Source organism: Corvus brachyrhynchos, unplaced genomic scaffold (assembly GCF_000691975.1).
Source record: "Corvus brachyrhynchos isolate BGI_N302 unplaced genomic scaffold, ASM69197v1 scaffold37, whole genome shotgun sequence".
NCBI classification, from domain to species: Eukaryota; Metazoa; Chordata; class Aves; order Passeriformes; family Corvidae; genus Corvus; species Corvus brachyrhynchos.
Window position 1 is genome coordinate 284,866 of NW_008239289.1, and position 15,956 is coordinate 300,821.

Sequence of the window (15,956 nt, forward strand, 5' to 3'; positions counted from 1 at the left end):
CCAGTTTACCAACCATCATGTCAACTGACCTGTCAATGGTTTTAATTTTAAAAGAGCTTTTTGACTGAGCATTCACCTTAACTGACACAACCTCAGTCCTTGTACCTCTCTCAGTTCAAACGCACCTTCTCCCCCTGTAGTGACTGCAGATTTCCAGGACAAATGTTACACATTAAAAAACAAACAATAGAAAAACAAAAACCCACCACAACAACAACACTGAAACAAAAATCCCAGAGTAAAAAGTGAAAAACTAGATCTTCTTTCTTTCCAGGGGGAGTGCCCTTAAAGTCTGCAAAAATACAAGGCTGAGAGAGCAAGTGTCAACTCAGAACCTCAGATGCGATACATATCTTCAAACCTATCCCACCCTGGTTTTTGCTGACACAATCAAAAAATATTTTAAGCAATACAACTCTCTTGTTAGCTCTTTTAGGAGGCATTCTTACTGGGAACGAGTATTTTGGCTTTCCTCACCCAAAACACTCGGCGACCTTTAGATACTGCTAATTTTTAGCTATTGCCAATCTTGTCCATCCTTAAGGAACAAAAGCCTCTGTACAGATACTGCTCTCCCCAGAAACCCAGTACAAATTACCAAAACTGTCAGCACACTGCTGTAATAGCATTTAATCTGGGTAAACATTTAAGAGTTGTTCTCTTGCCATTTGGATAAAGAAAAATAATAAACAAATAACCCCCCCAAACAAACAAACAAGAAAACCACAAAAAAACCCCCACAAACAGAAACTATTCTAGAACAGCCTACTTTGTAACAGGAAGGCCTACTTCAAAAGCATTAGCTCTCAGAAGATTCCTTTAGCATCTAAAATGACTGGGAGAGCTACTGGATGAAACTAAAATATGTCCTGATTTTTTGCCACATGTAATCTCCACTTCCAAGCTGTGATGCTGTTTTTATTATAGACTTTGAGTGAAGATAGCTACATGAGGTTTCATTCATATTTGAGCTAAAATGAATCCATCACATTCTTAATATAATTTCAGTTTCATCATTTTCTATGCATCCAAATATGCTTAAAATCCTTCATCACATTAAAACAGGCATGGTCATGAAGAATCAGGTCTCTGCAGTTTATATAACATGACAACGTTGTCTTCCACAAGAACATATGCATAATGGTAAGAAGAGACAGAAGGACAAGTGTATCTGTAGTAGTATGGAGTTGCTCCATACAAAAAAATATATTTGCTTCCCATTGATTCAATTAAACATCACAAAACAAGCAGACATTAACCATCTCCTTTTTTTTCACAGGCAAGCCAGAAACACCTGAGCATAACAGAGGTTTAGATCAGGTAAAGCACAGGTACTCATTACAGTAGCATATCTATAAACAATCCCAGGTTAGAAATGGATTTTCACTCTCATGATAGCCTTTTTTTGCAAAGGAAAGGAGGAAATACAAGGTTGCTGAAACTAAAGTTTTCCCTAAAAAATAAAGAGGAAAATGGTAAGGAACCAATGTGGAAATATAGACAGATGGGATATGATGCAAGACAGGAAAGGAAAATAAAAGGACTGCATTTGCCATGTGGAGAGCCTGACTTCATGATTATATCACTCTAACTTTCATTTCCCTCTAGGCACCCAGTGATGGTAATTCTGACATCAGCAAGTGATTAATCCAGCAGGAACCATGGAAAACACTCAAGCATAGATGGATAACTGCCATAATTTTAAACACTGTTTAGTCATACATCAATCAAAACTTGTCAAATACGCAGTTATTTTCAAAGCACAGCACAATTTTGAACTAAAAAAAAAAAAAAAAAGTGGCATTTGAGGGGTCACTTCAATGTTTAATAGAGATGGAGTGGCATGGGACAATGTTTATGCCATGATTCTCATTCATGCTATGACCCAAAACACTAGCAAAAATCTCTGCAGCACCCTGCCATAAGGAATAACAGCAACATTGACATAAATATGGCCATGGAAATGAATAGCAAGTACTTTTGGTCATTGCTACACCACAGAAGATGTTTGCCAAAGTATTTTAAAGTATTGTAAAAATACAACTGAACTGAAAAAACTCAAAACCAACCCCCAAAACATTGTCTGGTTGAAATACATGGAATAGTTGCGTGAAATTTCAGGTGTTTAGAAAAAAAAAGGGAAGCCCTTTTTTGAGGTGAAATCGTCAAACAAGGGTAACTCGCACAAAGAAGTTTGAGGGAGGGGTGTTTTTTATTTTAAACTTATAAAGGCTATCTTTCTATCTATGACCCTTCAAGTCTATAAGTAAGAGCCCTTTGTATCCTGGATACATTTTTGACCAGTGATTGCATCCCTGTTGCCTGTTTTGTCAGTCACATGCCTAATAAAAACTTCACAAATAATTCTTGTCTTGTAACCATGCCTAATTTAATACGAAAGTCAGAATTTCAGCTCAAACCCTCAGGGAAACTCAGCTGGAATTACGGTAAATCTTTGCCAGTGCTTTGGAAAGAGTCTGCATTGCAAAAAACCCAGCCTGTCCACTGTTAACTAAGCCAAGATGGCAATAAATTCAATAAACTGGGAAAAGAAAAGGCACTTGCGCTCTAAGTTAGCTTCCAGAATAGGAAGGACATCTTTGACTGGACATTCCCTTCATATATCTTTTAATTCCCATCCCCCAACTCCTAACATTAAAATCAAATGAAATATAAGTAGGCAAATTCTCCCTACCTGTTACTTAAAGCAGAGTTACTTCTGTGTCCTGTTCTGTAGTGCTTCACAGGCCACTAGTGGGTTTGTTTGTAAAACTCCCACAGAAACAGAACCCGGAAGGGGAAAATGCTGGTACTTGCTGGGGAGGTTGAACATAAACCAAAAACCTTGAGCTTTAATTCTCCTTCTAGAATAATAGAACCACAGATCACTCTGAACTAGAAGGGACCCACAAGGACCGAGTCCAACCCCTGGTCCTGCACAGCACCCCCAGGAGTCCCCCCATGCGCCCGAGGGCATTGTTCAAACGCTTCTTGAACTCTGTCAGCCTCAGCGCTGTGACCTGGGGAGCCTGTTCCAGTGCCCAACCACCCTCTGGGTGAAGAATCTTTTTCTAATATCCAACCTAAACCTCCCTGACACAACTTCAGCCCATTCTCTTGGTTCCCATCACTTGGCATCACAGAGAAGAGATCAGTGTCTGCCCCTCCTATTCCCCTCACAAGGAAGTTGTAACTGCAATGAGGTCTCCCCTCAGTCTCCTCATCTCCAGGCTGAACAGACCAGGCGCCCTCAGCTGCTCCTCATACAGCAAAACTGCCCCCAGCACTCGAGGTGAGGCCACCCCAGTGCAAAGCAGAGCTGGACAATGCCCCCCTTGCCCAGCTCGCAATGCTGTGCCTGATGCACCCCAGGACAGGGTTGGCCCTCCTGGACAACCTATCCTTTCCTTTCTACCTTTCCTATGCCTATCTAGATCTCCTCAGACAACATGTGCGCAGCAATGAGCATTGTGAAATCTCAAGGATTCGTGTTGATAATAATTGGTCATTTCACATATCGTGACTTTGAAACGTATTAAAATTTTAAATATAATTAGAATCCCAATAATGAAGGTGATGGTATATTGATCCAACTTCTCCCATTTTCCAGTTTTTCCTCTGTGTAACTAATACTGAGCTATTCTGTTGGGAGGTTTATTTAGTAACTGAGTAATCCAGAGTTCATGTTTCAGCATCCACAATCAGATTTTTATAAACTTTAACAGACACTCACAATGTTCTGGCCAGGTAAAACTCACTACTCTTCAAAAGTAACTTTTCCATAGCAGATTTGTTGAATGACAAGAGATTTTTATTCTGTCATAAAGAGACATTTTTATAACACTTTGTGCATTTGACTTATTTTACATTTTGATGGTACTAGAAACATTTAGATCAAGATGACTTGAGAAAAGCTGAAAAGCCCCAGCTTTTCACTGATGAAAGGAATATAGTCAAACAGTGAGTAGCATATGATTTGGAAACATCAAGTAGCATTGCATCACAGATATAGGTTTGACAGTGAAAAGCTTATGTGTAGCCCAAAGAACACAATTCCCTTACTTACATCAGTCATTGATCTAACACCAGCAACAACAAACAAAAACTCCATGAACTCTCACATTTACCAAACCCAGTATGTTTTACAAATACTAACTTAGTGTCACAAGTAACAGAACACTTAGATAAGAATATTTTTAGCTTTCATAGATGAAGAACTTGAAACTGCTTACCCTCTCTACATAGCACAGCTCATTTGTGTGGTAGAAGAAAGGATAACAAGATTCAGTAATTCAGCAGCCTGTGCATGGTTAAAGCAACATCTCTGTACAAGTTTCACAGATTTTAATGCTGTAAATGGCACGAGGAACAGTGGTAGGTGCTAGGGCAACACACTGATGCACTCAATTTCTTTTTATTTTAGAAAAAGGGACACATCAACTAAAACAGCAGCAGCTCCATGATGGAGGTGTAAAGATACATTGGGAGCAATAGCTCACTTCTCAGCTGAATACGTAAATGGAAAATAAGCAGGATACAAGCTAAGAAGGAAACCAGAATTACTGACTCCTAATGGCTCAGCCATCTTTCTGTCACAGCAAATGTGATGTCATAAAGGCAACACAATTACAAAGCAAGAAAGTGACCTTTTACACGATCTTACACATGCTCTTTTACACATGCAGACTAGACAGCAATAAATCAAACCATTTTGTGGTTTAGGCACACTATGAGAAGAATCATGGATACATTGGATAGCACTTTCTTCTATACCCAAACATTTAATATATGAAAATCCAATGTAAAGCGAAGTTTCTGAGTACTTTATTTAAAAAAAAAAAACAAAACCAAAAAAACAACACAGGCATCAAAATGAAACCAAAAATTTCAAACATATGGCACTTTGAAGAGTAAACAGTACTGCTTTCAGGCCTAGCCAAGGGATTACTGTTACACAGGGAAATCAAGGTTGACTTTTAAAAATCTAAAAATAATTCTAAGAATGCTTCCTGTCTCAATGCTTTGGACAAGAGAAAACAAATGAAAAGACTTAGTGTCTACATGCCATCTAGGTCATTGGTATTACACAACCTTCCTTTTTAAAAACACTTCAAACAAATTCCTATATGGGATATTCACAGGCTTTAACTGATTAAAAACAAGTGCAAGATATGAAATACCCTCTGGAAGTATAAAATGGGTTATTTTCAGAAAAAGTCCCTGTCCTCCTGATGAAGCAAAAGAAAATCTGATAGTCTGACCAGATACTTTCAATTAAATATAACTCATTAAATATTTACTTACATGCCACTTTATACCAGAAGGCTGGATAGCTACACAAGACATTCACACAAGAAACTTAACTCTACATTTCTGTCTCATGTAGTTGTGAAGCAACACACACCACTATAGCAATACACCTCTGTAGCAAAGGATTATGCATGCTATTTTCTTTATCATGGATTCCAGCTCTGTACTACCTCCAAGTTAATATAACAGGAACAGACTTGCCATCATACCTCTTTCTGTGCTGTGAAGACACAACACACAGGCACATTTCTGACTTCTGGCTGTTACCATGCCCTCTAACACCTTACCACACCATGCCTGAATATTTTACAATCAGAATTTTTTGCACTGAAAAAACCATGATTTAGCAAGCTTTTATTAATTATTCTATTATCCTTTTGTGTTAAAGGTTACAGCCTGCATACACACATTCAAACAGTCAAAGGCAAAAAGGTAAATAGTTGCCCATTAAATTATTATTTTTTAAAATAGACTTAAAGCCAACACCTATAATTGATACTTAAAATCTAAAATCACTATAGCTGTAATTCATTACTAGAAAGTATGTTTATTACAATATGAATATAGATTAAATGAATCCTCCCATGCTCAAGATCGTCTTTTCAACTACACTGCTATATGCACTGAGCCTTTCATAGTATTGGGGAAATGAAGTCACAGCCCTACCTTCTGTTCTGATCTATGCTGCGGGTTAAAATATCTGTATATATATCTGTATTAAAATACCTGTATATATTTTGGTGCAGACGGGACTAACTGCTTCATGGAAGAATGTGTGGCTCAATTCTTATCTATAATATAGACAGCCCTCAACTGAAGGTTTGTGTTGGGCCAAAAAACTTGACTTCATTTCCTTGCTGTGCCCAACTTTCTTAAGTATCTGCAGACAAGCTATCTATTATCTGCAGACAAGCTATCCATGCTTTGGATTATGATCTGTAAAATCAAAATAAACATTCTAATTTCAGTTTTGAAGGACAGAGAATTTTAAGAGATGTTACATATTTTTGAGGTATCTCATGCAATGGTAATTAGGTCCTTATATAAAAAGTACTTGGCAATTGTTTAGTAGAAGACATTTTGTAAACACTGAGTTGCATTAAAACTGTACCTTCACAATACTAGGTAGTATCTTTTGAGATGTCTTGAATCTCTCAGCTACTTTTATGCAACTCTGAGGTGCTTTAAAATTAGGAGCAATGCATATAGTACAGACAAGCATTTTGTTGTCAGGTACATCTCCTCTCCTGTGATAAACAAGCATAGTAGTTTTTCAAATAAGAACAAATGTTTAATTCCTTGAAAAATATTACACATTACAAAATAAGGGTGTGTATTAAAACAAAAGTATGGCATATTAATTATATTGACTGGGAAGGGATTCAAAATGCATCTTCCTTTCACATATTCCCTTCTATAAAACCAGGTAAGCTGAAATCACCTTCCCTGGCTTCCCAAACTCTTCAAGCAATCACTTGTCCTAAATATGAACACCTGTGTTGCTTATGTTCCACAATGGATAAAATTCAATTTTTTTTACTTCCTTCTTGAAGCATTTGAAAACCTAGGAGGTTTACTCAAGGTAACACTTGCTGTCAAAAAATAGGCCATATTTATCAAGCCACAATGAAGGTAAATTTGGGTGATAAACTGAGAATTCCATCTTGTGTGAACTGGCATGCACTTAGAAGGGAACCTACTTTTGCTTTAACAAGCAAGAGAGGAGAGAGGAAATTGCAGGACATGAAAGGAAACTGAGCATTAGACAAATTAAAAAGGAAACTGAGCTTTAGACAAATTAATTCTACAGTTATTGTCTCTCAAATATTACCTGCCCTCTCCCAAAGGTGTCATCTACGCTGTAAGATATAGATGTACAGATGAATAGATATATTTAAAAATATTAACAAACATCTCCCAGTAGAAAACTCTCTGTGCAATAAGGAGAAATCAAATCTCTTCAATGAGGAAGTGGTCACTTGGAAAATAGATCTTGAGAATGGATGACTAAGACCTGGTTCAGCAAAGCATTTTAATATATTAATAGCTTCACCATGTTTGTCAGAAGTACAGCCAAAACACAAAGAAATCGAGTTAAACAAAAACAAGACAACCATAGTTACTGCATAACTGGCACTACACGTCATCTTTTACTTTGAAATAAACAGGATCTTGAGTATGGAAACATTTAATACTCTCTTGCTGTATTTCATTTCCTTTTGAAATATGGATGAGGGAACATAAGAAAAACCTTCATTAGTCTTCCATGCTAAGTCTTAAGAGCCTTTTTTTTTCAGGTATTTCTACTATGAGTGAAGAAGGAAACCAGTTGTAAGGCAAATTCATTACATGGTGTCCAGCACATTTAGAGCATGCAGCCTGAAGAGTATGTAGAATACAGTTCATAAAACCAAAACATTAAATTTTTTAAGAAGCAAAAGTAATGAAATCCAATTTCAACAAGGAACTTGGCGTCTCATGACCAGACCATCTCAGAGGCTCAAAGTGGCAACAAAAATGGTACCTGTGGTTGGGACAGTCATATCATCTTCCTCCTTACACATCTATTAGGATTACCAGAAATGATGGCGCTCACATATCTGCATTGCTTTTTTGTGGGCTTTCCCCACAGCACCTCTACAGGAACATGCTTGATTTAGAGCTCTCACAACTTTAATTGAAAATGCCCAATGGATGCCTTAATTTAAGGCAGAAAAGGGAAAAATATATCCAGAGCAACATAATTGCCTAATTGCCTTTTCATCAGCTATTTTTCCAGGTAAAAATAAAAGCTTTTCTTGAAAAATCATTATGACCTCTAACACATGAGGACAAAAAATCTTGTATTTAATTAAGAAAAATGTCACTGGCAATAATTTTTTTATAAAACTATGGAAAATTTAAGCGTATATATAAAAATATATGGTAATGTTGAGAAGTAGTCTAGTTTCAAATGGTGGTGTAGGTTTCACAAAACCGGCACGTGAAGCATCTGATGAGGTGAGTTAGACAATTGTGATCAGTCACAAAGTTTGTGCCCATAGGAAAAGTGACACAAGAAAATACATGCAGCACAGACCAAATGAGTACAGTACAATTTACATACCTTTAAAAATTCAATCCTGTCAATTTAGTTAAAGCAAAAAAGAATGTATTTGCTTTCAACTGTGAGCTACCTTCCTGCTCCAAAAAGAGCTTCTTAGGGGACTCTAGCAGGAGGAGAGAACGACAGTATTTCAAGTTGTACCCACGACTACTTTTAGTACTGTGGCCATGAAAAAGCAGATTAAGAACTACCAAAACCTTTTTAACAGGTTTTCTACAAGGCCTAGCCTTTACCTTTTGTGGTCATACATTTCTTTAAATAACAATGTCTGCACTTACAGACTAGTATACATGTGCTTTTACTATACAGCATGTGAACATAATCCAAACTGAAAATATACATACAATGAGGACAATAGCTAACACCAGTCATTAAAAAATAGTTAAGTCTATTTCTGACAACGTGTAATAAATATAAGACTGAAATAAAGCACACATTTGAGCCAGCAGACCAATAAACCTCCTTCTGAGTCATTGTACTCAATCACATCAAGAAGAACCTGGGAGATTTAAATCAAGTAGATTATTCAGCTGGCATGCACAAGTGTATATTCTCAGCTAATAAAAAAATCCATAGGAAAAATCTGTAGGAGAAAACTTACGGAGTGTTTGAATGCAGTGTACTACTTTCTTCCAAATGTGGTATGCTGTTCCAGTTGCAAATGCCCTGAAAGGGACAGCCTTCTCTCTACTCCCAAAACTCACTACACCACCACTCAGAATTCACTGCATAAACACTGGTGGGGGCATACATTTGAGAAGTATTAAAAACAATCAAAGCTTTTTGTGCTTGGGGTTTTTCTTCTATTTTGGAATGAATAAAACTGTTCTCACTTTTTCCATTTCCTGTTTTATTAAAGACAAAACTTTTTTTATAAGTTAAGGTATGAATGATCATGTTTCAATCACCAAAAATAGGGGTTTATAACTAGAAACAACACCAGACTGAAAAAGTTAGTGGCAGTAGTCAATCCCAATAATGTAGTATATCTAGATAGCATCACATGATAACATACACAAACATCACCTTATTAAAATGCCTCCAGTGAACTGATAGCCGAACAGTGCTACATCACAAACGTGTAACTAGATCTTCCTACAAATCAAATTAAATAAACCTGTCTATTAAAACTGCCTTTTTATGACTTTCTGGACATACCTCGTGTTTTACAACAAAGTGGCGTTAATCTACCATTGCTCAGGATGGTTGCTTGCTTGGATAACTACAATTAATGGTGATGCAAATATCTGCCATCTTTAAACTATTTCGACACATAGACATGCTGGCCTGAGATCTCCTAATTTAGAAATGGTCATCTCAGAGTCAGAAAGGGAGCAGAAGCATTAGCATATGCATGGTAATAAGTTGCTTCATTGATCTTGATTGATCATTGAAAATGTGGCCTAATGAGAACATTCACTCTTTGACAAGTTAGTATCCATCTGGGAGGCTCAATATGAAATGTAATACAACAATTCCTTGCTAAGAGAGATGGGTGCTATTAAAAAGAAAACTATGATCCTGGCATACCACTACTGCAAATAAGATACAGCTGATACTGTGGTCAGAACCAGACTATTAAAAAAAAATATTGCTAAACCAAAAATTTCACTCTTGTTTGTTGGGTTTTTTTTGCACACATAGTATTTTCTTATTCTATTAAATGTTTCTTAAGTGAATTCTGAAGCAGCACTATCCTGAAAAAACAATAGTTCTTTAGAACTGTGCAATTAAAAAGTTTCCAAACAATTCACAAATACAGATATTCTTACAGGGATGGAAAACTAAATACTAAAAATGCTTAGTTCCAATGGCCTGAAATTATATTCATATGTACTCAGGAAAAAAGCTTTTAAATGACAGAGTCTATTTCCCAGACAGCTTAACAACATTTACTGCAAATCATATCTTGTACATGAGCTGGACAAAATTTTCGATTCAAATTTCTGAATGAGAAAGGAATTAAATGTTTTCTGTAATCACTGAAGGCCAGTATACAGGGCTGCTAGAAAGTTCTGTGAAATTAACAGTATTTGGTACAGCAAATAACACCACTGAAGCCTCTCTGAATAACAGTTTAGGACTTTTCACCATGTTTCTTTTAGCTGTTAAATGCACAAGCAATGTACAAGCTCAAGAGATTATTTCATATTTGATCTTTGCTTTGATCCTTAGTTTGGTGGATTCAAGTAAAAATACTCATTCTGAGAAACAAAAAATACATGCCAATAAAAGTCTTACTGTAATTTTTATGCATTATATGTTAACAGTCTTTACTTGAATTAGCAGAAGCACACCATTCTGAATAAATCTTCTAGTTAACTAAGAGCTCTTTTATACCACACTGTATTTTATCAGTATTTTTTATGAGACTTCAAAATATTTTCTACTTACAGTATAACAAGACAACGAATTTCAGAGAATTACAAGGTTTGTTTCTTGTGTTTCACTTACATTGGTGAATTCATTGTTAAAGGACAAAGACTTACAGCATTTAGCATTTAGCATATATATCACAACTGGTTTGGGTTTTCTATTTTTTTATCAGAAACGTAACAGCTATATCAACAAAGTCATTTTTGCTCAGGTTATTAACAGAGCTTAAATACTGACAACTGTAAATCTCTGGAGTCACACGAAGGATCAATAGCAACAACCAACAGGAAAAAAATCAAAGACAGTCACATTGCTAGTAAAACTAGCAGATGAACTTTAAATACAAGAAAACAGTATTTCTGAGAAAGCAGCAGAAATTATTCTGGAAAACTTGAATCACTCCCCAAAGTTTCAGTATACAATCAAACTAAAACTGAAACAGTCAAATGCAATTTTGATCATTTGCAGGAAACATGTTCCTTATCTAGTGTGTATATATACGCAAACATATTTCAGTATTTTTCCTAAATCCTGTGTATCCTTGCTATCTCATCTGGTAACACTATTTATACCACTGGAATATTTTCAAATAAGCTTTTATGTTTAAACACTGAATGTCATGTAAAAGTGAATTAATCCTCTAATGAAAAGATGTTTCTCCACAAATTCTACAGTAGACACAGATCGCATGCCACAATTCCACTAGTCTGACTGAAAGATCATTTTCTTCTGCCTAACACAGATAGGATAATGGAATCTTTTTTTTCAAGCAGACACAGTCAATCATTAAAACAAACGTCATCATCATCATAACACCACCACCTAACAGTTCTATCATAGTCTTCATTATACAACAACGCTTATTTTAACCAAGTAACTCCTATCAACTCTGTTACACCTTCTCTAAATTTCAAACATGAACAGCATTCTATATTGATACATATACTGACTGCTAAATGTGCTGACCAGATAAAGGACAACATGAAGTGACAGCATAATATTAAATGAGGAGTAAAAAATGTACAAGAATAGAAAGGATGGCAAAAGTAGAAATGCAAAGGGTGAATGTGTTTAAACTTGTGTATATGTGCACATACTGCAAGAAGAGTAGCTACAGAGAACTATAAGCAGAAAACACAGTGAGCAAAAGGTAACCTTTTTCAGTTTTTCAACTTCTTTTGCCATTTTTTTTCAAACAGATAGAGTGATTGAAAGTAAATAGAAAGGAGTGAACAGTACTGAAGATAAATGAGTCAAAAGAAGACAGGAAAAGACACAAGATGTGAAAAAGAAGTAGGAAACAAAAGAATTGGCATAAAAGGTGTTAAGAAAATATAAGAAGTTTCAGAGATAGAACAGCAACAAGGTTAGAAATTTTAAAAAGCTTAAAAACAGATGAAAAAAACCCAAATAAAGAAGAAGAGCAGAAGTATGAGGACCCACAGCTATTCGGCTAGAAGTCTTTCTCACCCATCAATTCTATCCCACTGCTGCAATCCACCGTGTGGATCCACACTGGAAAGCAGCCCCACACCTTTCTACACAAGCTTCCCCACTGGTTCCCCTTGAGCACAGTTAACATTACAGTCATGTAGTTTTTATCCAGCACATGGTATCCTCAAATGTTTTTTAAATACTTGTAAGTGTATGTAAAGTCAGCTCCTACAAACTTAACTGTTTAGAAGGCAACTTTTTCCAAGAAGCAATTCCCCAGCAGTTGCCAGCAACCTTTCCTTCACAATTCTGTTTCACTTATTCCATACAGTTATCTTTCTGTCCTAAATTTCGTACTTGGATGCAGCACTTGCTTCGATTTGGTGGTGTCTCAGTATAGCAAAGTCATCCACCCTGTATTAGAAACTTCCTATCAGAAAGAAGAAAAATGATAGACGAAAATTGGACAGCACAGGCACATGAAAGCTTAGAGGAAAACCCAACAGCACAGGCACATGAAAGTTTAGAAGCTACATATAAAAAGTTAGTGCTTGTTTGGAAAGTTTAGAAGCTACATTTAATAAGGTGGTGTTTGTTTTGAAAAGATAAGTAAGATCAAAGCAAAGCTCAGTTTTCTAGATGTAGCAAAATCCATCAGTATCCTTATTTTAATCACAGTTGTAATATGAGCTGGTACCAACTCTTTGACTTCTCTGTTTATTATTGCTTGCCTTCTCACCTCCCTCTTCTCATTCCACACCTTTATTTCTACTTCTCTACTATCTTCCAGGTTACCCTACTTTTCCATTACATGCTTTTCTCTTTCTTGTTCTCTTGTTTATCTCTCAAGGTAACTTCTGTATAATGCCATTTCTTCTATAAGCTAGTATGGACACAACTAAAAATCAAGACTTCTCATGAAACAGAGGTTAGCACCACCTACACTAAGAAGGAATTGCACCGGTAAGTCAAGGTTGGAAACCTAATGCAAGCAACTCTGAAACCAAATAATAAAGCTCTGCTAGAACCAGGGAGGTCCCTCATGCTTTTTCTCTTCTATTCTTTTATCTGTTACTGTATTGGAAAAATCACCATTGCAATGGCCAGACTTTCAAGCAACATAAAGAATTCCAACCTCAGTGAATAGGTTTAGTATCAAATGTAAGATTGTTACACTTCTTCCTTCCCACGTGGTTAAGTACCCTGCAAATGCAGTTCTGTGAATCCTCATTGGATCTCCATGAATTATTAATACTTATAGATATTAGAAGACAATGGTTATGCTTGCCTTCAATTTTAATTCGTATGTCTACTCACAGACCTTGCTCTAGAATTACTGTTTGAAAAAACAATGAGTATATCTTACGTTTACACATCAGGCTTTGCATTTCTAACCCAGCAAGGTACATGCTGAAGTTCTCTCTCACAAAATGCAGAGCGAGAACAACATCCTCAGCAGAAAAGAAGTTTTATCAGTACAGAGAGATTTTGCACTAATGAAACTTTCCTCTATAAAAAGAGATTAGGATTGGTATAACAGCATAAGGCACTTTTAAACCCACAGGTTTTTTTTTCAGGCACAACAGGGGATCTACTTTGCACCATTTAAAAATTGCTTCAAAATGCATGCAGACTGGTTTGTACTAGGGTTATTTGTACTATCAATGCATTTTGCTCACAAATTCCCAAGGCAATACAATTTTTTGCTTAAAAAAATCTTCTTCATCTTAGCATAAAATGATTGTAAATACAAATGCTACACATACACACAAACACACATTCACATACAGAAATATAAACAGAAATGGAATTTTCTGGTGAAACAGTTGATGCTATCTCTATTTAGATCATGTCATTCTAAAACACATCAACACATAACATCTTTCCTAAATGATGCATTCCAGTTACAAAATAAAAGTAGTGAATTAAAGGATGCTATTTGGCAATTTTTAGCTAACCATGGAGCTGGAAAATCATCCACCCACAACAATGCACTTTATGGACACTTGTCCTATACTTGCAATGCCCATACTAAGGCAACATATCCCAGGAGCTGGCAGCCATGCTATCAGGAAGAATTTGGCTACAGAAACAGCAATGATTCATCATGCATTTTAGAAGCACTGTCGAAACAGCAAACCAACACACTACTATTTTTAATCCTTTAAAGGTAACAAGAGCTTTAAAATACAATCATAAATTTGTTTTCAAAACCAAAACAAGCAAAAAAAAAAAAAAAATCACAGTTCTAATAATGCATTTGGAAGAACATTTGTATTCACCTTTTTTCCCTCAAGGGACAGAAAATGACTATTTAGTATCAGCTAACTACTTATCTCTCTGCATTGCAATTTAAATGGTCAACTCAACCTTATAGAACAGGTCTTTCACAATAGCTTAATCAAAATTCATTGGTTTAAAAATAGTTCAAATTTGGTTGCATTCAGGTTTAATAGTCCTCTGTAGTATTCTTTAAAATAATCATCACATTTTCATTAACTGGTATCTATACTGGAAATACATGATTTTCAAACTCACCCTCTGAATGAAGAGTCAACAACATAGTCCAAATATTTGTTTCAACATGCACATCCCATCTATTATTTTCCCACTATCTACCATGAAAACTGTCTCTCACCTACCAGTATCTGAAAAAAGTGCTTCAGATCCTGTCAAAAGCTCTCAAGGGATATAGTTCTCTGATGACAGCACCCTTCTGTTTCTTCCTGAGAATGTCCCAGTTAAATACAAATATAGGAAAAATTTCTCTTCTGAATACAGACATCTAAAAAAAGTTATTTATTTCTTGCCATTTTAACTACATAGTGACTCTGAAACTTCATCTGTAACACCCATTTACTATCATCTTGTTGAAGACACTAAGTAACATCTTTACCAAGCTTAAGAAGGCATAATCAGAAAGCATTTTGGATCTGCTGCCCTTTGTCCCATTACACAAACTGACATCATGATTGCTTACCTGCTGGAAAACAACTTCATCCTGTTTCATTTTCTTTTTGCTGCTTTTTCTGATCCTCCGGTTTGTCTGAGTCCATTTTGTGACCTGGAGTTCAAAATCATGGTGCTTTTTTAGGTAGAAGATGTAACCTGATTGCAGTTACTCAGCATTACTAAAAAGCTATAAAGATACTCAAGACAACTTTTTTCATTCCTTCACTAGAAAGGAAAAAGCACTTTTCCCCTCTAAAGTGATGTGGTCTCAGGTAATCTGGTTATTACTTGTACATGATCAAAGCGTCAGGTGATATTCTTCATCTTAGACGTTTTGCTTTAAAGGGTTTTGCACAAAGAACATTTAGATGTCAGACCAGGTTGCCAAATGGAAAGTTATCATTGCAGTGTGAAAAACTCCTGGGAAAAACCTCTGCACTTTACCCCTTACACCTTCTATTTCAAGTAAGAGATTTATTTCCAGCCACCCACTCGAACATTGTTCCAGACTACCAACGCCAAATTTGGATGGCGTGGTTGTTATTATTTAATAAAGTAATAACACTTGGTGGGGTTTTTTTTCCTGTACTAATATTTTTATTCTTAATACGAAAGCAATTACGTTTTAAAGCAAAAGCCGGGCAGGGTGGGGTGGTGTGTCAGGTAGAAAACTCCAGGAGCAGATTAGCAAGGGCAAGAAGCGGGTGCAATGTAACAGCTGCGAAAGGTTTCCTCCTCACCTCGCCGCTCACTTGCTGGACGAGCTGACACTCCTTCC

General features: G+C 36.2%; 1 protein-coding gene across 16 annotated transcripts in view; it reads right to left on the minus strand.

Moving 5' to 3' along the window:
* Positions 1-15,956, minus strand: part of CUNH9orf3 (chromosome unknown C9orf3 homolog) — a 219,043-nt gene that overhangs the window by 101,451 nt on the left and 101,636 nt on the right. For 15 of the 16 annotated variants that reach the window (XR_001864014.1, XR_001864015.1, XR_001864012.1 and 12 more), the window contains 2 exons: positions 15,919-15,956; positions 15,207-15,290 (listed from right to left, as the gene is read on the minus strand). Coding sequence is in view for 8 of the 16 variants with exons in the window: in XM_017740426.1 (XP_017595915.1) it covers positions 15,207-15,290; positions 15,919-15,956 (122 nt within the window). In the remaining 8 variants the exon portion in view is untranslated. Of the gene's footprint in view, positions 1-15,206; positions 15,291-15,918 lie in introns of those variants that run through there. The other variant, XM_017740431.1, reaches the window with a different exon arrangement.